General features: G+C 40.6%; 1 protein-coding gene across 1 annotated transcript in view; it reads right to left on the reverse strand.

Annotated features, from left to right (window-relative positions):
- The window catches only part of oprl1 (opiate receptor-like 1), a 65,537-nt gene that overhangs the window by 9,679 nt on the left and 33,651 nt on the right, over window positions 1-22,207 (reverse strand). The window contains exons 3-5 of the mRNA XM_069141719.1: window positions 9,459-9,546; window positions 8,830-9,012; window positions 8,302-8,386 (exon numbers count right to left, since the gene is read on the reverse strand). Of these exons, the coding sequence (XP_068997820.1) occupies window positions 8,302-8,386; window positions 8,830-9,012; window positions 9,459-9,546 (356 nt within the window). The remainder of the gene's footprint in view (window positions 1-8,301; window positions 8,387-8,829; window positions 9,013-9,458; window positions 9,547-22,207) is intronic.

Here is a 22,207-nt window from a genome sequence, read left to right on the forward strand (position 1 = left end):
CTCTATTGAGACAATCCTTCGTAAGCTAATGCTGCGAAGGAACGACCTTGACGTTCTGAAACCTGCAGATGTTCACCTATGTTAGCACGTCTGACTCACGGTGGGGACGAAATGTGTAAAGTATAAACGTAGTGTGGTTAAAAAGGCCTAATGTGAATTGAATACACCAATCACGTCACAAATTACACTTGTATGTATCACTGCTTTTACAATAACTAACTCATAAAAGATACAGAACCAACATAGCTAATGAGGCAGATTTAATTATACAGTTACTGTAAGACAATCATATTAGCATAACCATTTGCCTTTATAATTGCTCATTTATTGAAGTTTACTTCCTGCTGTTTGGATGATGAAGAAATAACAGCGAGAATTCACAAAGGGTTGAACTTCAATGTGTCGTAATAAATCAGGACCGCAGTGATTCCATGAAGGTTTCTTCTTCCACTTCATTAAAGAAAACTCCATTTTAATGCATTACTTTGCACGAGGGGTCGCTAACCTTTTTCCCTCTGAGAGTTAATTTGACTCAATGAAAGTGGGCCAACAGCTACCCGTGTTTTATATTCGTATTAACATTTGTTCACATTGCTGAGCTCCACCCACAAAACAGGTGTTGATATTCAACATTCACATTTTACATTAAAACCCTCTAAAATTCAGCAGAGTTTTTCTCTTTTATGCATTTCCTTACAGTTTTAGTGTGTAAGATTCACACTATTAAATTATATTATTGTAATTGTTCAGAGAAAAACTGACAGGGGAGGTTGTGATTTCTCGGCCAATTTCATTGCCAAACATAAAGTGTGCTTGTAAAAAAACAAAAACAAAAAGGGAGTCGAGCTCAGCAGCTGTGTTTAGCTCCAGCTGAGCACCACCCGACATATGGTGTCTGTAACAAGTTATTTTTTGGTTGGTGGTCAAAAAACCGAAGACAAAGCTGGAAGCATGCAGCGTTCAATTCTCAAGGCAAAAATTGACAAAAAAAAAGCTGCTTTTTTTGCTAAAACCACAGCCATTTTTTTTTTTACACCTTTATTACCAGGCTATCTTCTAAGCCCCGCCCACTACCAACCAGTGGACAGTTTTACTTTGAACGGCACTAGGTTCATATGATTAAGGTTCTTAGTTACGTCAGTCAGGAACATTAAAATCAAGTGGCCACTCGGCCTCAGACTACAGAGCGGTATCCTCCTTCCTCGACTCCATGAAGGCCTTGATGTCACTCAGTAGGGAAAGAAGAAGGTTTAGTGTCTCAGCCGTGTTTAGCATCTGATTTCAGGGTGGAGAAATCTCCAAAATCACAAGAGGATTCCTTCAGAAACAGATCGAAGCTCCTGTGTCACTTGGTCTTTACTCGAATGGAGCTGAAATCCTTAACAACAGGTGTCCCGACATGAGCCAATCCTTTAAACGCCGAGCGAAGCTCTGTCATAGCCAGAACTATGAGTTGTTAAAGCTTTTCCACCGGGATCATTTTGTAAATATCTCCTCTGTTTTAAATGAAAGTAAAGTCTAAAACTCCTCTTTTGCGGAACAGTCATCAAACAGCATCCGAACGGCGACAGCTGGGCCGTTGCACCGCTGGAGTCACCCGACTCATCACGCCGGATCCAAAACCATTTGCACCTGTCAGAGTTGTGTTGCAGCACCGCAGACACTCTCCTCGACACGGTACGAGCACCGAGGCGTACATCGACAGACGCAAACACACTTTCTGTCTTATTTGTAGGGTCTGTGACGAACGTTTCATCACCTCTTTTACAACCCTGTCATTGTTGGACGACTTTTGGTGCTTCGTTGTGCACCATGAAGACTCTTTGTCGGTTTGGTAAATCGACTGTTGTCTTTTAAAAGTTGTTTTCAGCTCCTTTTTTTTGTTTGTATGTGATATATAACGCATTTACTTAATAAATGTGTAAAATTTTCATCACATTCGATCCTTTTGACGCTGCTAATTGGTCTAAATCGGGGGTCTCCAAGCAGTAGCTCACGAGCTACTGGTTGAATATGTGTGTGTTGAGTATCGGTTTGTTATTAGAGTTTTTTTCAGCTGGTTTGGGTGGAGCTCAGCTATGTGAATAAATGTTACCGTTTTCCTGAGAGCTACTTGGACAAAATGAAAGTGAAAAGTGTCTTTTTTCAGAGGCAAAAAGGTTGAAGACTCCTGGTCTTAAATAGATGGAAGTAATCGTGATGAACACCCAATAACACCAGCTCTCAGCCTCTTCAGCCTTTTCCATTTCTAAAGCTTGTTTTCTACATGTGTGAATGCTAGTTTTAGGCAAACAAGCTGTCAACAGCCAAAGAAATCAGCAAAAACCTTCAGTTATGTTGTTTTAGCTACCAATGGTATATCTTTAGAAATGCAAATAAGATATTTCCTTATTTATCATTTTCAAATTGCAGTCAGTTGCACTTGTTGGCCCAAAATTATACTTGTATATGCATGTTGTTGCAGGAGAGGATGCAATGAAAGCGTGCTTCAAAGAAGAGATCTGCTGTATAACCAAGGACCAAAACAAATCATACTTTGCAGGTTTCTCCAAAACAGAACTGCTTTGAAGGAAAAGTTTTGAGTTGCACTCCAAAGAAAATGTAAGAAATTGTTTTTTTTACAGTGTAACCGCTGTGTTGTTGACACAAATATGGTACCAGAAAAAACACGATGACACATTTAACGTTTTTTCTGAATGGATTAGTCAGCGCGTCTATTGGTGACAGCAGGTGTCTCCTGATTACAGCTTGCTCTCCACCACTGCGTCCTTGGGTAACGCTTTTGACCCCAATTACCGGCGAGCCGCTCGCCATGACTTTCCCTGCAGCTGTCGGGTTACGAAGTCGCTCTGACCCCTCTCGGTTCTGTTTGGAGGAGACGGGCAGAGAAAGGAGACGAGGAGAAGTGGAGTCGCGTGAACCCTGTTTTTTATGCCTGAATGCCAATTTGCTGCACAGCAAGCAGTCATAAGGACGACCAGAGGGAGAGGAAGAGGACAATGGGCAGACTGAAAACAAAATCAGACGGAAACAAGGGAAGAGACGATCAGGAAATGGAGGTGATGTTAATGCAATAAAGGTCAGAATCATGCGTGAATGTGACGACAATTAAATGAGAATGACCAAATTAGAGATACTGTAGTTAAGACAGGGAAAGAGGGAGGAGAGAGGAAACTCAAGGGAAAGTCAGGGGATGCAAACAAGGAGATGATGTGAAGGTGATAAGAAGAGAACAATTAGAAGAATGAGAATGAAATAACAAGGATGTAAATGAGAAACCCGGTATCACGGCATAGGGTGAAATAGACACGCCCGTCTGCTACAGCAAAACGTGAGAGCCACGCTTTGGCCTCTCTCAGCGTGACAGTTTCACGTTTTGTAAGCGTGAAACTAACGTACGCAAAACTAACGTGACATAGGATCATGTGACCAAGTACAAAGGACAACGATGTTCTCGAGTTGTTTTTAGTCTCCTAACCCGAACCATATGTTTTTCCTAAAAGTATAATTTCCCTGTAAATCACAGGGCTGTATGCATCCAGTATAGGTTTAATTTTCGTTCACTCCAGGAAAACGTGGCTATTTCACGCTTTGCTGTGTAACCGGGTCGCAATGAGATGTAAAAGAAATGAGAATGAAATGAAGTAGATGAGAATAAAATCAGTGAGATGAGAATAAAAAGATACGATTTATTCAACAAGGTTGACACTGAAATGGAAATAAAAGAAACAATGAAATAAGACGATTGAGGAGATGCAAATGAAATTAATGAGATTAGATTGAAATCCAAAGGAGACGGGAATTAAATGAAAAGAAACAAAGTGAATAAGAAGAAGTCGAGGAGACAAAATATGGGAGGGAGAAAGTTGAGAAAACACAATAAATTAGAAAGCAAAGCAGACACAAGAGAGAAGAGAACTGAGATGTTGCTAAGCTGTAGAGTAGACTAATAAAAATGATTCTAGGATTAGACTGTAGCTGCAGGCTGAGACTGGATCAATATAACCACTAGACCTCCCCATTCCCCTGCTAGCGACAGCATTTTACTCGATTTAACTGCAAAACAGCCCCCGATAATAACTGAACTGTGTGTGGGCATGTGTCTGCAAAAGATTTGATGTTTTCCATTAACATAAATATTAAAAGGGAATCGATTAGTTTTTCTTTCTCTGTCTCCAACAGCTCTTTGAATAATTCTCAAAAACATTTGCACATCTTTATACCGAACAAAGATAACACAATAATAGAGTGTAAAAGCGCTAAACTGGGATTCAAGGATGGATTTAATAGGAAGTCGCCGACAGATCTGGGAAAGGCCAGAAGAGGCTTCCCGTCTGTAATCAGACAGAAGTGAAAACTTGGCAATGCAAACTTAAAACAAATAAAAAATAAAGCAGCAAAATCAATTGTAAAATTGAGAGGCAGGCGGTGGCGAGCAACATCGGAGTAACAAGCTCTCCGCTCGAGAAGCGGCAGAAGATATTTCTCTGGCTGTAACACCGGGAAGGAAAGCTTCAAAGGAAAAAGGTCTTCACGTGGAATGGGCTTCCCATGTGCAAAATACAGGTTTCCATTGTGCACAACATGCATACAGGGTCACATGTTGTCATTTGGGTTTTTGCACGTGAAATTCACATGTTATTTTGGGTAAGGAAGCTAACAGCTACCAGAATATCAGTTTAAGTGTATGTTGCGGTATTTACAATATTTTTATTGACCTTTCTTTCTGTCAAACAACACAAAGGGCGGCTTAGGTGTGCTTATGTCTAGGAATACGGAAAAAGAACATGTATTGCCAAGGAAACGGGATAATATAATGATATAATAAACACGGACCGAAGGATAAGTAGCTCAAATAACACCACGTCAAAAAAATACAAACTAACCCTTTAAAGCGTGGCCGTTTATCTACTGACGACACGATTCGCTCATTTCCATCTTTGTGTTTGTTTCAACTCAAAATGTGTTTGTTCATGAGAGGTCAGCTGAAAGTCTTTGTGCACATGTTGCCATAGTAACAGAGACGAATTGTTGGAATATTTTGGCCTTTTTAGGAGAAGAGCTGCCATCTGGTGAGCAGCATAAAGTTTACGGGTGATATCCCGGCGCTGCGAGCACACAATCAGATCACAAACACACATAAACACTCATCATCACTCACCCACAGCCCTACATGACAAACACACACACACACACACACACACACACACACACACACACACACACACACGGCTCAATATGTGTAAAGTAGAATCTGTTCCAGTGCAAGACTCTTCCATTAATATTCCACCTATAAATATTAGTCTGTGTGTGTGTGTGTGTGTGTGTGTGTGTGTGTGTGTGTGTGTGTGTGTGTGTGTGTGTGTGTGTGTGTGTGTGTGTGACCTGCACTAAAGTACATCAGTGCCTGAGCCAGATGATTCATTGTAACAAACACACACACTCAGTCAGTGAGCAGACAGAGGAGGACCCAGGTGGATCCACTCAGCAGAGACCGTCTGCAGGAAGACAAATGAAAGGAGTCTATATGAGAATGAAGCTGCTGATCTCAGGTCGGTGTTACCGGGTATCAAAGACACCGTCAGGAACTTAAAACTCTCCAACTGTTAGAAACTTCATTGGGCTTCAGGCACACGTTTTTGTTACACGCATGTTATTTTACGCTTTCAAAATGTGTAACTGCGACACCTACACAGACCAAAGCGTGTCTATTTCACATTTTTCTGTCGTGGACTGGCGTGTCTATTTCACGCTAGGTTGCATCGGAATAAAGTGTAAAGTGTTGCAGCAGCTTTGGAGAGCACAGGAGTGAAAGCAGCTGGTTGTGGGTGACTTCAGTGCATCAGTCCTTCATGGTTTTGTGTATTTGTGTGTCTGCTTCTCCATTTCTCTGTGGGAGGGTTGTGATGAAAGCCTCGGCTCCGGTACAGAAACTCGTCAGTCTGTTGGTTCTGGATTTTTATGGTTCAGAAATCGTTTGGCAGTCGGCGGCTGCTCAAACAGGAAGTTGCCAGGATGTGTGGTGAGACGGTGTCTCCGGTTCGGCGCCGGGCCGCCGTCACCACACGATGCCGCCGTCTTTCTGCTCGTAGAGAAGTTCGTCGGGAGGGTTTTAGTTGCGCTCATGCAGAAAGAGTTTGGACGTCTTCAGCTTTGTGAGGAAAACGAGTCTTTGTTGGGTCTTTTCTTCATGTCTTTGGTCTTTAAGGTGTTCTGAACCAGCTCATTTGCTTTGTTCAAACAGGGTCGTATTCATCGTGTACATGAGGAGAGTCTGTCTGAACAGCGCCCTCTTGTGGTATTCACCACCTCGGAACTCTTAATCTTCTCTCAGGCTCGAGTTCACCAGTTGTGACGTGTTGGCTGACGTTTACAGAAAGCTCAGAGGTCATGGAAGTTAATTTATCGTTGGATGTTCAGTTGATATATTGTAGTTTTCGTCACGTAGTTTGTCTTCATAACTTAGATAACAGCCAACAGCTGAGGAACATGTTGATCTTCCCAACGGCCTCATCTCTTCCTTCTGTGTCTTTGTATTTCCTGCGTTTCGATACCCGTCTCTTAGCTCACTAAATTGTGAGCCTCTGTGGCTTCTAGACGCCGTCCACGTTGCCCAGCAACATTTTTTTAATTTATTTTTTACCAATTAACCTCTTGAACGCCGAGCATTTGGTGAATAAGGACTTCTCGTGTCGTAACCACGAGATCACAAGTTACATTTGAACGCAGCATCCGTCTTTACACCGTCAGATTATCTACCTTCAGGTCTGAAATCAGACCGACTACTGCGGTCGCCTGCAAATTTAATGAAGGAGTTGATGAAGGTGCAGTCGATGGTGCAGAGTGAGGACACTGAGGGTTACCTGTGTTTCAGGTGAGGAGGGCGGAGGTGTGTTTATTGACTGATTCGCTCGGTTTGCTGACCACAGTTCTTCTTCTGATCGGATCTGTCTTGTTGGAGAGAGACGGGTTAGCCTTTAGCCTCGCTAGTAGCCCGGCTGGCTTTTCCTGCTTCTTCGGGGAACACAGGTTTGTTTTTTTGAGGGGAAGAAAGTTGAGTCAACTCCGGCACCTGTGCAGCCGCCTCCGATACAGATAAACTGGGACTGATCAGATGTGACGAGACCCACTGCTTTACTGAACAGACTAACTCGCACAACTAAAATACAAAGAACGCAAGAAAGACAGAGCCGAGCCGCTTCCATACCAACCGCCATCTTTGAAATTTCAGGCACAGTAGCAGCCAAATGGGAACTCTACATGGGGTTTAGTGTTCTGGGGCTGCAGGCCCACAAGGTTATTAATACTTGTCTCATTAGCACATCCTTTATCCCACTCTGGGAAAGCATCAAAGCCCGGCATCACTTAAACATTAAAACCTGGAGGCCATGAGAGCAAATTATTTATAAAGAATTAAATACTGGTATTAGCACTTAAGTTATATAAGAATCCATCCTCTCTGATTGTCTGAGGTAAAAAGAGAACCTTGTTAGCATGTTCCTACAAAGTCAGCAGCATCCTGATATTTCACTGAGCAAAATATATTCGTGCTTTTGGACTATTTATAGTTCAGAGAAAATGTATTCAGAATCACTGTTTATTATTTCTCATCCATCTTTAATGAATCCTCACAGATTCAGATCAACAAATCTGAACTTGAAATGGTGAAATAACACGAACACACATCCTTCATATTGGAAAACGTACCCGAGGCTGAGCTCAGCACCTGGCGTGAAGGTTTCTGAACATGTGCTGCCATATTAAAAAATACGACACTCAGCATGAGCAAAATCACAAGACGGGTTTCTGGACTTTTCTGTTGGATGTCTGAGTTTACACAAATAATTAGAACTGTTGAATAAAACAAGAGAATTGAAGTTGTGCCTCTGATCAGCACCAGTACGATGCCATGGTGGGTTCAATGTGTGTATGGAAATAAATTCTCATTGAATTCATGTTTATAAAGCATAGAATTTATATAAAAGAGTTTGTATCTTGAGGTCTGAAAAACAAGGCCGATGCAGAAGTGTCTTAAGCTGCAATACCACCGAGTGCCACTAGAGGTTGTCTCCAAAAAGCCTCACCTTACTGAATATTTTTGTACCATTGGTTTTGTTTTTGGGCCGCTAATTATCTGTCTTTGAATTTTTTCTTACCGTTTTTGTCGAAAAATTCACCTTTTTGTTTGTTTACTTGATATTTACCTATTTATTCAGAGTTATTTAGTTATTATAGTCAGTTACAGTTTTGTACAGTGTACTGTTGAATTATTTTCATATGGTGTTTGTGTGAATTACTCACTGTAATGCTCCTTTTCTACATTTCCCATGACCATCGCCGGCACACCGAAGGCAGAGGCCAACACCCACACGCAGATATTCACCACCTGAACACACCACGACGTGACAGTGAGACGCATCATTTAATAACCCTTATCGCTACAGATCTGAAAGGACCTGAAGCACAAGGGCATAAAAAACTTTTCAGTAAATCATCATTGTTAAAGTTTACTTGTGAAATAGTAAAAAATAAACACAAAAGTGATTTAATTTACAGTTTGTTTGCTTTGCATCCCTGCAAATGTACATCACTGTGCAGTTATACTAAAAAACAATTTCTGTGTTTCAGGCTTCCAGTGACAGCAAATAATACCTATTTCACTTCATTCATATTCATTTATAACATGTATTCTCTCCAGAATACCATCTGAGTGCAGAGCGGCATCACTGTGGTCGCTCTAAGTGAGCGCAAAGGAGGTGTGAAGGTTTTGAAACATGGTAAATATGTCACTTTGAAATGAAGCGTCTTTCTTTTGTTTTGTTTGTTTACCTTGGCCTTGTGAGGAGTTCTCATGTCCAGCGCTTTGACAGGGTGGCAGACGGCCACGTACCTGTCCATACTCATCACCGTCAGGGTGAAGGTGCTGGTGAACATGTTGTAGTAGTCGATAGACACCACCGCCTTGCACAGGGCGTTCCCAAACGGCCAGAAACCCAGAAACACATCGGTGCCCTGCGGAAACATCCAGAAATCCAAGACTGAGGATAGAAATACAGCTGGAGGCAAAAAACCCCCCCCAAAAACGTGTTCATTCAAACGTAGAAAACATAACAAAAAACAGACAAAACTTTTATCCGGACACATGTTTACATCTCATTTACAAAGAAATTACAAAAGTATCAGCATGGTAGGTTTGTGGAGATTTAGAAGACGCAGTAATGTGGTGATGAAGCAGCGGTATTTACATGATGAGGCATAAAGCAATAAATCACTCATATCTGTTGAAGAGTTATGAAGTGTTACCCAAAGTTTCAAATATTTCCATGACGATGTGTGACTTTGATTTAGTGCAGGCTCAGGATTGAGAGAACAACATTTCATTTCCTTCTCGTTCAAGAAAAACACTGTAAAAAGTGAATGATTTGAAATACTTAGTGTGATGCTCGATAAAGTCCTACCTGGAAAGGTAGCGTGGCCAAGTACAGAGAGTCGGCCAGTGCCAGGTTAAAGATGTAAATGTTGGTGGCCGTTTTCATCTTGGTGTATCTGCAGAGAGAGGAAACACACAAGTTCAGTCAAATAAAAAAAAAAAAGACGAGACGGGCAGTTGAGTTTACTGAAGGTCACACACATCCGTCAACACCTTCGTCAAGAGTCTGCATAACAAACAGAGACACTGTGTGTGGCGGCGTACTATTACGATGCTCGCAGAGTCTTTGTGAGCTGCTGCTGCTGCTGCTAAAATTGCCGGTTGTCATGAGATTTGGTTTGAAGCTTTTATCCAGAAACAAGCTGCAGTCACAGGAGGGAGGACATTGGTACGACCGGAGGCCGACGGATGTTACTAAAGCTTAAGTCGTGTTCATTTACATTTCCTAGTCTTAAAAGCAGCAGGAGGTGTAGTTTCTACTTCCAGGTCTGTGTTGCATGTTTTATTAATGTTCCAATTTTTTTTTATTTTTGAACATTAATCATGTTTTTATAGTGCAATACAAGTATTTAACATTTAGACGTAATACTTAAAACTGGACCAAGTGGGGTTCTCGAGTTGAACAAAATGGTGTAAAAACAATTGTAACAACAAACATAATCGGAATAACAGACGTAAGTAGAACAAATAAAAACAAAAACAAAAACAAGGCATGTCGGTTGTGCATCTTTTTGTTTGGTGCGCTTGTAAGTGAGTAGTTTTATTTCAGGAGGGATAAAAACCGTTTGGCAGCCGTAGACTTGTTTTGTTAAAAGCAACTATAGTCGCAGCGTCTCAGTGAACTCACCAGTTGGAACAAAAGGCAAACTAACGAATTCAATTTTCTTTTTTAAATGTCTTTCCCCAGGGTGGCATTACAGTAAAAGTCATGAGGTCATTAACATGAAAAAGGGTTCATCCTCAGGGGAACAGAAACAGTTGCATTTTATGGCAGTAATCCAAAAAATATTTAAGATATCATATGTGGTGCACTGACATTTTAGACTGACATTTCCAGGAAGGTAAGGGATGTTAACTATCCCCTCTGCTGGGCATCTGTGGCTTCGGTCTGGATCTGACTTCGACCCCTGAGGGTGGGCAGGTGTGGGCTCAGCAGCAGCCTGATGTGACCCTTCGCTTTGTGCCGCTGCTTTCTTTCTGTCAGGTTTAGTTCTCGGTGATCTGTCGGTGGACTGGAGGCAGCGCCGCCGGGCCGACGCTCCAGTGTCCGCTTTGAGGATTCCCCTTATTCCTATTTCATCCTGACGGTTTTTCTCAACCTACTTTTTGGGGTTTTTGGTTGATGCTTTACACTTTGATTATTTTAGGGTTTCACCCACAACCAAGACACATGAATAAAAGTGTTTACATTATGCCTTCTACAACACTGTTTCCATAAGAGTCGAAACACTGTGTAAAATGTAAATATTGGCAAATCCTGAAAACCCAAATTGAATTGAAAATAGAGCAAAAACAACATATCCAATGTTGAAACCGATAAATATTATTGTTCTAGTAAAAAAAATAGATGTTCATTTTGAATTTGATGGCAGCAACACATTTCAAAAAATGTTGTGTAAAGATTTTAAAAAACACACCTGGTAAAAACATCTCACAACTAATCAGGTTACCATGGCAACAGATGAGTAACATGATTGGGTATAAAAAGCTGATTTCAGAGAGGCAGAGTCTCTCAGCAGTGAAGATGGGGAGAGGTTCACCACTCTGAAAGACTGTGTTGGAAAATAGTTCAACAATCTAAGAATAATGTTCCTCAACGTAAAACTACAAAGAATTAGTGGATTTCATCGTCTACGGTTCATAATATCATTAAAAGATTCAGAGAATCTGGAGAAATCTCTGAACACAAGGGACAAGGTTGGAAACCAATATTGGATGGTGGTGATCTTCGGGCCCTCAGGCAGCACTGCATTAAAAACACACTATTCTGGAGTGGAAATCGCTGCATGGGCTCAGGAACACTTGTGAAAACCATCGTCTGTGAACACAGTTCATCGCTGCGTCCACAAATGCAGGTTAAAACTCTACCATGCAACTAAGGAAAGAGGAGAGGGATTGTCCAACTTCCCAACTTTTTGGGAAAAGAGGTTTTTAACTCTGACCTCTAAGGATGAGCCCGTCTGAGGTTATAATATCAAATACATCATCTGGCACCTGTTTATATCCAGAGACCATTCTGTGTTGTTCTTATATCTAATTATAAAAAATGAATACACTGATGAAGTCATTAAGAACTCATTTACGTCCGTGTGCGTTGGGTGTGTCCGCTGTCATAACTCTGCAGATTTTTTTCCCCCCTCTTTGACGTGAGAACAAACTGAAAGCGTTTCTGCTTCGGTTGCCCTGAATAAAACTTTACAAAAACGCATTGCAGTCAAATACCCCCCCCCCCCCCCCCCCCGCCCCCCTCCTCCATTCAGTTTGGCCTCGGGGTTCTTTTGCACTCTCTCTCTTTTCTGTTTCCTCAACACATCCCCTTCTTTCTCTCACCCTTTCTCTGCGTCTCCTCTCCTCTGGCTCTTCACATCCTCTCGTCTTTTTTTGTTTTTCCTCATCTCCCATTTTAGATGTTACTCAACTCTCTCTCTCTCTTTTTTACGGTCTCTCACTCATCTATTCCCTTGTATCTCAACATCTGTGTCTTTCAGGCTTTTTATCCTTTCATACCTCTTCATTACCTTCCTCTGACTTTTGCTTCTCCGTGCCGCGTCTCCTCTGCTTCACTTCTGTCCCTCGGCTCCGTCTTGATTTATCTCATCTCTCTTTGTTTTTTGACTTTATTATAACAGCCGGTTCCAGGAAGCAGAATTTCAAACGTTTCCAAGACTTCTGTAAGAGCCACAGTTAATATAAAACCCTTTATGACCAAAACAGAGGCAGAAACAGCTGATGGAAAGTCTGAGCTCGTGAAAGATAGACAAAACGAACGGATGGTTTATTATTCATAGTATCAGTCCAGATACATCTAAATATTAACCTCCATCTGTGGGTCATTTCAGGTGATTTCACTCTGAAAAGCAGAAACAGGATCCTTCACTGAAAGGACCACAGAAGGTATTCTCAGTCACATCGGCAGGATTTCAAGTACAAGTAGAGATCGGGGCGTCGGCCAGTCGGCTCATTCAGTTACAGTATAGTGTAAGAACATTTTTATAAAATATTTGAACCTACCCTTCACTTTAATACTCTATGTATTACTTCATGTGGGGTTAATGCAGTTCTTACAGCTGTATTTGGATCAGTTTACACTTTTTAAAGGATTCTTTTAAAGGGAATTTAAAAAAAATTTTAAATATTTTTTATTGATTACCAGATACCTTTCTGTCTCTGCCATCATTAACTTTTTAACTGTTGTTCATCACTTAACAAGTCCTTCAACCCCCCAAAAAACAAAGAGGATTTTAGTTCCTTCTTTCAAATACGACCCACAAGAGTGTTTACTGAATAGATGTTTTGGTTTGAAATGATCACTTAAACTGTGTTGTGTGTTAACATTAATACTTTCTTTAAATTATAATACTAATAATAATAATAAGAAATGCAGATATAAAGGAACATAAAAATGAGTTCAAATGTAATTTAAAAAAAAAATAAAGGAAAAGAACGGATAAAAAATAAACACCAGAAGTTAATAAAATAGAATAGATTTAAAATATAGAAAAAAAGCAAAATGCATTTTAAAGACGCAGTAGTAGAAAAGTGTTGGGAAGCGCGAGAGAACTTTAGGCGCGGCTAGTTAACGGCTAAAGTTACGCACCCTTGGTTGTCACGGCAACAGCAAATGCGGTTAGATACGGGAAGCGAAACCGCCATCGCATCGAACCATCCGCCCAACCTGCCTTCCTCTTCAGGAAAAAAAAAAAAATGACTTCATAAAAACATCATCTGAAATGCATCACTTCTCCGAGACACCAGACTGCAGTTCATTATTCGACCACTAGGGGGGCTGTTAGCTTTAACACGTCATTGTAAATCGTAATAAGCTGCTAACAGGAGCAGGACGGTCTCTCTCCGTTACATCCCTTGCACCTTCCCACACTGTTGTTACTCGTTCCTTCTCTTTCTCCACCGACTTCTCCCCTATACCTCCCCCTCCTCCCCCCCAGGTCTCCCTCCTCCCTTTTTCCAAATACATTTCAGCTGCTTTCAATCTCTCACCTCTGTCCTTCCCCTTCTCCTCATTTCTTCCCTCCCTCTCCACCTTCACCCCTCTTTTTCATTCCCTCTTCCATCTCATCCACATCTCTCTCTTGCCGCCTCCTCCCCCTCCTCCTCCTCCTCCTCCTCCTCCTTTCCATTCCTCCTTCCTTCTCTCAGCATACCGAGGACTTGCGAGGCAAGCTGAGAGTCTTTAGAGAGAATATTTCATGGCTGTTCAGCTACCCTCCCATTTTATACATCAGGGACCGAGTCTGCCCGGCCAAACCTTCCATCGCTGTGTTTCTCTCGACGGAACATCTCATCTTCTCTCTCTGAAAAAGTCTCTGTGTCTTCTGGCTAAAAAAAAAAAAAAAGACTCTCTTTGCCTCTCTATCTCTGTTGAGTCTTCCAATATTCACCAATGTCCCCGATGCTATCTCTTTTTTTTCTCCCTCTCTGTCATTCAGTGAAACTATAATTGCGCTCTAATTATGAGTTCAAAGCTTCTGACAGCAGTGGGCGAAGAGGGGAAGAAAAAATAAAAGAGAACAGAGTGGGTTGAGGCTCTGGAAGCATTTATTGCTCCCCTCCAACAGGAAGTGTATTCCATGTGAGCATCTTTATCTTTTTCGCTCCGGTTCCAAAGGGGTCACATGCAAGAAGCTCCGTCGCCATTGTCGCTTTGATAATACAGATTTACATCTTGTTTACTTAACACACCAAAGAAAGCACGGGAAGTATGAAAAGGACAAACGAGTCGTTCAGGATAATTAAGGTGTTTCTCACAAAGAAGGAGGAAACACAGACACAGAAAGAAACAAATCAATACGCTCAGTCAATGTTTTTGTGCCAGAAAACAGAAGAGGATGCACTACTGATTGACTGATGCTGCAGCCCAATTAGTTATGAATTTAAAAAAAAGTGTTGGATATATTTGTGGTCCATACAGCCAAAACTTGCTTCATGCAACAAGTAAAAATAAACCCTTAATTCGAACCCATAAGTTCTAAAAACCTGGTTTAAATTCTTATTTTTTGTCTCTAGAAATGCAAATTTGCCAAAATAAGATATTAAGTTATAAAACAGTGATTATATTAAAGTTTTGTGGGTGTGGTTTCATCAAATATGACGTGATTCCCATGAAAAAACAACCAAAACAACCAAACTACTTTCATCAGTTGAGCGTAAAGCTTTGGACAAACTCAATATTAAACAACCGCACAACAATATTGTTCCCGCCAAAGATTTTTTAGTCATTGACAGGAACACAAACCAAACAACTAAATACTGCACACAACGACACAACGACAACTGTTGATGCTTAAATATGAAAACCAAACAGCATCTTCCACTATTTGTAATCAATGCAATGAAAAAGATGAAGAAGAAAAAAAAACAGAGTAAACTTTGTAACATGAAGCTAAACACCAGATTAGAATAACTGGCAAAGCTTGAATGTGAAGACAACATTTTTCTGTTTTCCACTTAATCAATTAATTATTTCATCAATTAAATACTTGAAAACAGTGAAAGCCCAGAATGCCGACTTCAAACACTTTGTTTTGGTTGAACAACATCCCTCAATGGCTCGGTAACATGGCAAAGCGTGAAATAAACACGCCTATGTTTTTTGTAAAAAAAAAAATTAAAAAAAAAAATCCTAAATCACGAGTTTGTTTCCTGTCAGCGTGTAATACACACGCTCGTCCACAACAGCAAAGCATGTCATTCTTACACCTGGACAGCGGCAGGCGTACCTATTGCACGTTCTGGTTTAGTGGACGAGCGTGTGTATTACACGCTTTGCCTTCAACCAAAACAAACTCAACATGCAACAATACACGAACAGAAAAAAATATATATAAATGAACAAGTGAACATTTGACAGCTTAGATTTGTTTAATCTTAGTACAACACACATGCTTATATGCACCCTGACAGAGTCATTAATTGCTGTGAGGTAATCTCTTCCTCTGGCCATTTCTATTTCCAGTTCAGCTGAAGCTAATACGTAGCGTTGCAAGTACAAATTAGTTTAATCAAGCGGGTACTTTCTAGAGTTGGAGTCTTTTCATAGCCCCCCACCCCCCCAACCCCCCAGAGCGTATTACTTACATTCCTGAAATGCAGCCGAAACGTGCTGCTCCCTCGCACTCGGCCGTGTTAGCATTCACTGTCTGTCTGCACTAAAGGAATCTCCAAAATAAGCATGAAATATTTAACCATCCATTAAAGAGGTTTACAGCTTCATGCCTCTCTCACTCTGTTTTTTTTTCTTGCTCCTCAGTTCTCTTCCTCTAATTCTCTTTTGACTACTTCTGTCTTCTCCCGTATCCTCATCCAAACAATAAGGCCGGTATTATCCTCCGAACACAATCCAATCTGCGAGCTAATGTCAGCATACTGACTGCAGCTCCAAACTAGTCATCAGACAAAGAGTTCATATCGTAGGATTCTCCAAACAAATAGACTAAAACAGGTAAAACACTCCATTACGGGGAAGTGTAGTGAGATCAGGGTTGTTGTTTTTTTTAATTTTTTTAATTTTGTACACTTTATTAATCCCCGAGGGGAAATGTCTTCACTACAGCAGGGGGGCTCTCAGGGGGGAGCTGCTGCAGCAGGCTGCCACTAGCGCGGCGCCAGGTAACCTGACCTGAGGTGCATGTTTTTGGATGATGGGAGGAAGCCGGAGAACCGGGAGAGAACCCACGCAAGCACAGGGAGAACATGCAAACTCCCCACAGAAAGGCCCAGGACCGGATTCGAACCCGGAACCTTTTTTTGCTGTGAGGTGACAATGCTAACCACTGCACCACCGTAAGCAAACACTGCCTGTTGAATTGGACATGAAGCGTGAAATAGCCACGCTTTGGCCTGTCTAGGCGTGACGGTTACACGTTTTCCTGGAGTGGGCGAAAATGAAACCTCATGAATGCGTACAGCCGTGTGATTGACAGGAAAGCCCCCAAGCCACGCCTCCTTCTTCTTTGAACAATGCCCTTTGTTGGAACTTGGTCACATGACCACGCATCACATGATATTTACTTGTGTGTAAGTTTCACACCGAGAGAGGCTAAAGCATGGCTATTTCACGTTTTGCCGTGATACTGGGTTGCACCCAACCTCCCCATCCTCATGTTCTGTCTCAATGAACGTTGGCATTCAATGTGAATGTCCGTGTACTGTTATCGTAACTGGATCTCGTCCCTGAGCATCGAATACTGCAGTGAAAGTCCTGTGTTTGGTCCATCTATCCACCCCTCACCTCCTTCTTATGCGGTCTTTGTCACTTTTTTTAATGTTGTATTATTGTAACCTAAACCTACCAACATGAATACCGGTCTGCACTCTGAAATGCTTTGTATGTACTTCATACTTTATGCATTTAGTTCTGTCCAAAACAAATTAGTACAAACAAGATTTTTAGAGCAGCTACTTCAAGTTAGATGACATGCAATTTCAAGTTCATAGAACACAAAAAACAAAGAGTTCCACAAATACATCATGTTCAAGTTTTTAGCTCTTCAGTCTTTAGCCTGTTACAATTGTTAAAAATGTTTGCATCACTGACTTTAGCTTGTGATCACACCTGGAAATGTTTTTTAGCTCTTCATTCAAGAACACAAAAGGACTTCATTTTGCAGCTTCTGACGGCAGAAGCTATCGCAGGGTTTATAACCGACTCGTCACTCTGCTGCTCGTGTTGTTTTGGCTCATTTCCTTCACTTCTATGAAATTGCATTGTGACGCCTAGAACAAAGAAGATGGATTATGTTCTCCTATTGTGCCACATGAGACAGATAACATCATCCAAGCAAACAAACTGAACCGGCGGGGAAACAAGTAATTTCACTGACACTGTTTCAACATGGCTTCTGTAAATTGTATTATTTTAAAGCTCTCATGCGCTGTCAAAATCACTTTGTCTATTTTTTCTTTCTGTTTATAAAACAGTGGAACTGAACTGACAATGATGCTTTCCACTAAGATAATTGTATTCATATTTTATATCAATTCAAATTAGTGATGCACAATAATGAAATGATCTCGCTTTGTATTTCTCCAGTTTTCACAGCCACATTATTTTTCTCTTTCCATCCCTTGATTCCATTTTTCTCTCCTGCTGCTCACCTTCATCTTCACCTCTCACCTTTATTTGCATCGGACTATGATCTTGTTAATGAATGCAATTACTGGATTACACCTCTGAACTTTTAGCCAAACACATTGGAAACAGATAATTGAATTTGCTGTTGCCTGATGTATAACAGGGATATATAGGCAAGATTGTGCAATACATCCACTAAGGATTCCTTATTTATTCATTTTTTTCATCACGAGAGGATTATATTTGCACAAGAAGAAAAATCACAACAGTCTTTTAACACTGTCACTACAGAGAATGCACTTCAGTGACACACAAGTCGACTGTAGTTGAATTCGAGATCAGTCAGTGACTTGGGAATATCACTGTAACAATGGCACCAAGGAAAGTTTGGTTTATCGTTTTATAAGGTTAACATTACTAATATTAAATACATATTTTATACCTATATTATTATTTAAACACCAGGAACACATGGAAATAATTCCAAGATTCTACCCCTGATTAAGTCAAATCAAATGACAATTTAGACACATTTATATAATTAAGGTTTAAGCAGTGATTTCATTCCATTTCCAAAATGAAATATAACCCAAAAATTCTCAAAAATTCTGATTTTCATTTACTTTTTAATATTTCTAATGCTTTGACTTTGTGATGTCCGTGGAATGGTAAGAAAATATGCATTTCTGACTTTACTACTACCTGAATGACTTTGTTTCATCAAGATGTTTCCAACAGTAGTTGGCCTCATTTCTGTGTTTCTCTTATTTATGGATGTTAAATATCTGATTGTTTAATAATCTACATAAATCTTGCGTGATGATTTTACAGATAACCAATTAAGTCTGCGTGTATAAAAACACTATTTTTATTCAAATAAAGTATGGTATAGTAGCTGCACCACGTGATGTTCTGTTGTCATATTAATTCTTTGCAGATGATGTTGCGCTTTCTACTTAATTGCAACAACTTTCTTCTTTTCTTTCCAAGTGTATCACTGACAGATTTTCTCTCATCATTTCTCACTGCTTCTTCTCTCCATTAATGAAGGGAGGAGGAAGGAGGATGAAAGGAGACGATCTGATGACTCTTTAATCCGCCGAGCTGTTTGATTTCAAATATTAATAATCACTTTGAATTATTCACACGCTGCCGGTCTGCACAGTGTCGGCTTGAATGAGCTGTCACACGCCAGCATAAATGTGTGTGTGTATATATTTTTGACTGTGAGCTCACACTGTAGGCCTGTGTGTAGCAGCTCATAATGAAGAGGGATCGTTTTATAGGACAGAACAGACGGATACTAAAATCAACATACCACAGTGAACAAAGTAAAGAAACTATCTGTGAAATGTAGGACTCAAACACCAAAACAATGAAATGGGACATTTTATTTTGTTTTTGAGTCGTAGATATTGGACAGTAAAACTCAGATTACACTTCTGTTTTTTACTGCAGCTGAATGCTTCTTTACAACGTTAATAACAGAACAACTTCTGCTGCCATGAAATCATTAAAAAAAAACTCTTTTTAGAGTAGAGCTGTAATTTGCAGGATAAAAGGATATCGTGTGAATCGGACCTGAGCCGAACACACAGAATAATACAGAGTTCAATGTGATCAGAGTGAGTGCCCACGCTGCTCTTTCAGCTTCACAAAGGGAGCCGGTACCGGGAGAATGTTTAGAGGAACCAGGTGTAAAAGTTTGGAACGGCGGATTTGAACAAGTAAAAACAGGTTTCAGAGAATTATTTATTTCAAAGTGTAAACAACAGCGACAAATGATGTTGTTGTGCACTGAAAAAAAAAACCATGTTGAACTTTTAGTTAAAAAACTTTTAGTCCAAACTAACAAAACACAGGACGGCTCTTTGGTTCTCCAACATGATAACGCAGCCGCTCAGTGAGGTGAAAACATTCCTCATCAGCAACAACACAATTGTCAATCAACACACTCCTACTCGCCGTGACTTCTTTCTGCTCCCGAAAATTCATTTGAAGCTTTTTGACATTGTGGCAGCGCAAACCACAGATGACACGCCTCCAAAACAAGACTTCCAGGGACCGTTTCAAGCACGGCAGGACTTCTGGGAGATACTACAAGAAGACAACTTCTGAAGGGAATCATGGCCACATGTAAATCCAGTATGGCATTTGGTTGTCTCTGAACCTTTTGATTGTACCTTGTATGCTAACACTGGCCCAATTCAATTCAATTCAATTAACACCAATCCCAGCAGAAGTCACATTGATAGTAACACAAAAAGGTCAAGAGCTTCCGATATCATTGAGAGAAATCCAACATCACTTGGCGATAGCGGGAAGTAAAAACTACTTTTGAACAGGAAGAAATCTCCGACGGAACCAGACTCAGAGATGGTTGACCATCTTCCTCAGACGGCATTTGAGAAACTACGAACACTAAATACTGCACAGGTTGGACGAGCTGGTAACCGCTGATCAGAAACACGCAGCTCACATTTCATAGCAACCTGCAGAAAGGTACAAAAGCCCAGCGGAAGCCTCCGATAGCGAGCACATCCGCTGGATAAACATCGTCCTTCTCGTCCTTCTTTGTCTCTCATCCACTCTCTCTGCCTCTCCGCTCTAATGGCACAGTTTCATAAAGACCTATTTATCAGTATCCTGCTGCACTGTAATATCTTTCACATCCCTGTGTGTCTTTAGAGACAATAGCTCTCGAAAGAAAAGCTTCCTCTCGATGACATTCACACAAACCCGTTCCCGATCCAGGACTTTGATACGTATTGTAAGAATTGAAATGCACCTTTTAACATAAACACTTCAGTCATGAATATCTGGAGATGCCCTTTGATTACTGGGGGACAAAAGAAAGACGATGTCCATGTTGCCGTTGCCTAGCAACAGTGTTTTTACGACTTTACGACCACTTGAATGCCGAGCACATGGTGCACACGACTTCCCATGTCGTAACTACGAGCTCACGAGTTCTACTTGAACGCAGTCTGAGCCGTCAGACATGAAGCGGCCCGCACGGCCAACTGACTCGGAAAAAAAAACACGTTAAGTTGTCAAATTTGATTGATCAGAGAGAGACAAAAATTCAGAAACAAAAGAAATATGAATCAAACTCTGAATCCGCACTTTACAAAAGTGCAGCTCAGCAGCATCTTTTCATGAAACCGTCCTTTTCCTGCTGAATGCATCTCGTCATTTGGAAACATCGACTTCTTCTTCGGGCCCGAGAAAGAGAGGAGGTGGTATTTGATGTTGAACAAAGATGTTCACTCTTGGCTTACGGTACATATAAGTATTGATCCAAGTGGGTTATGTAGCGCCGTAAAAGCACTTTGGACCTCTGAGGAGTCTTTGGTTTGCTAATAAGAGCTTTGTTTACACTTGTTTCCATTTAGGTCTAATAGCTTAGAACGACAATGGAATCTTCACTTGCAAGAACTTATCTAATCGTGTATTTTATATAATAACCTGATTACCAGAGGAACTACTAAAGGTTTAGGTGAGTTTTATCACCACCACAACAAAGCCTCGGTTTCCAAATCGCCCTTAAAAAGGCAGCTGAAGATGTCGGCGTCCATTTCATTTCTACTTCAAATTACAATGAGCTAAATTTCTAAAAGGGTCTACCTGGCTCTAAATCATTCCGATTGTTTCTAGTGTTCATTTTAAAGTATCACTTCAGTGCTCAGTGAGTGCACAGCTTCGTCATTCCTCTCTGCAGTCCCACAGGTCACTCTGATAATGGAGAGCGAGACTCACACACTTCAAACACATTATCTTTCTTACTCGCGCAGAATTAAAAAAAAACAACAACACTTTATTAAGCCAATCACAACTCCATTCAGAAAGAAAAACTGAGGCTGGAGGAGCACCGATAAGCACATGAGTGGATACTACAAACACGTACACCATCAGGAGGATTCGCCGTCGGGATTATCACACGTTGGATTCACGATTCTGACAGGATTTTATTAGACGAACAGTCACTGAGGAGCTCTGATCAACTGCTGTGAAAAAAACACGGTTTAATCGATGTTTGAGTGTGCGCCTTCAAGTATTATTCTATAATACCTATACTAAATTATGCATGATGTTTATGTTTTATATGTAGGGTACTGTTGTGAGGATTTTACTATGTTAAGTGGCCTCATATGAGATTGGATTTAATTAAATTGATAACCGCTAACTTTAAACAACCTGAGTCCACATCCCAAATAATTTCTTAATGGTCTGACACTTACAACTAATGAATAAATGGGCTGGTTTATAAAACATTAAACAACAGGGAAACTATTACGATCAATAGACTCAGCTAGTATTTAATCTACAATGAAATAAAATTGAGGAAAGCAGCAAAAATATCATGTCGAAGAACCAGAGATTTTTGTTGGGATTTTCTTTTATAAATCAGACATCGTTTCATCATTTGCTCACGGGTCAGAAAAATGTGCATTTAATGCAAATTT

This window comes from Embiotoca jacksoni, unplaced genomic scaffold (assembly GCF_022577435.1).
Source record: "Embiotoca jacksoni isolate LCO1_2020_lvr unplaced genomic scaffold, fEmbJac1.0.p SCAF_90, whole genome shotgun sequence".
Taxonomy (NCBI): Eukaryota; Metazoa; Chordata; class Actinopteri; family Embiotocidae; genus Embiotoca; species Embiotoca jacksoni.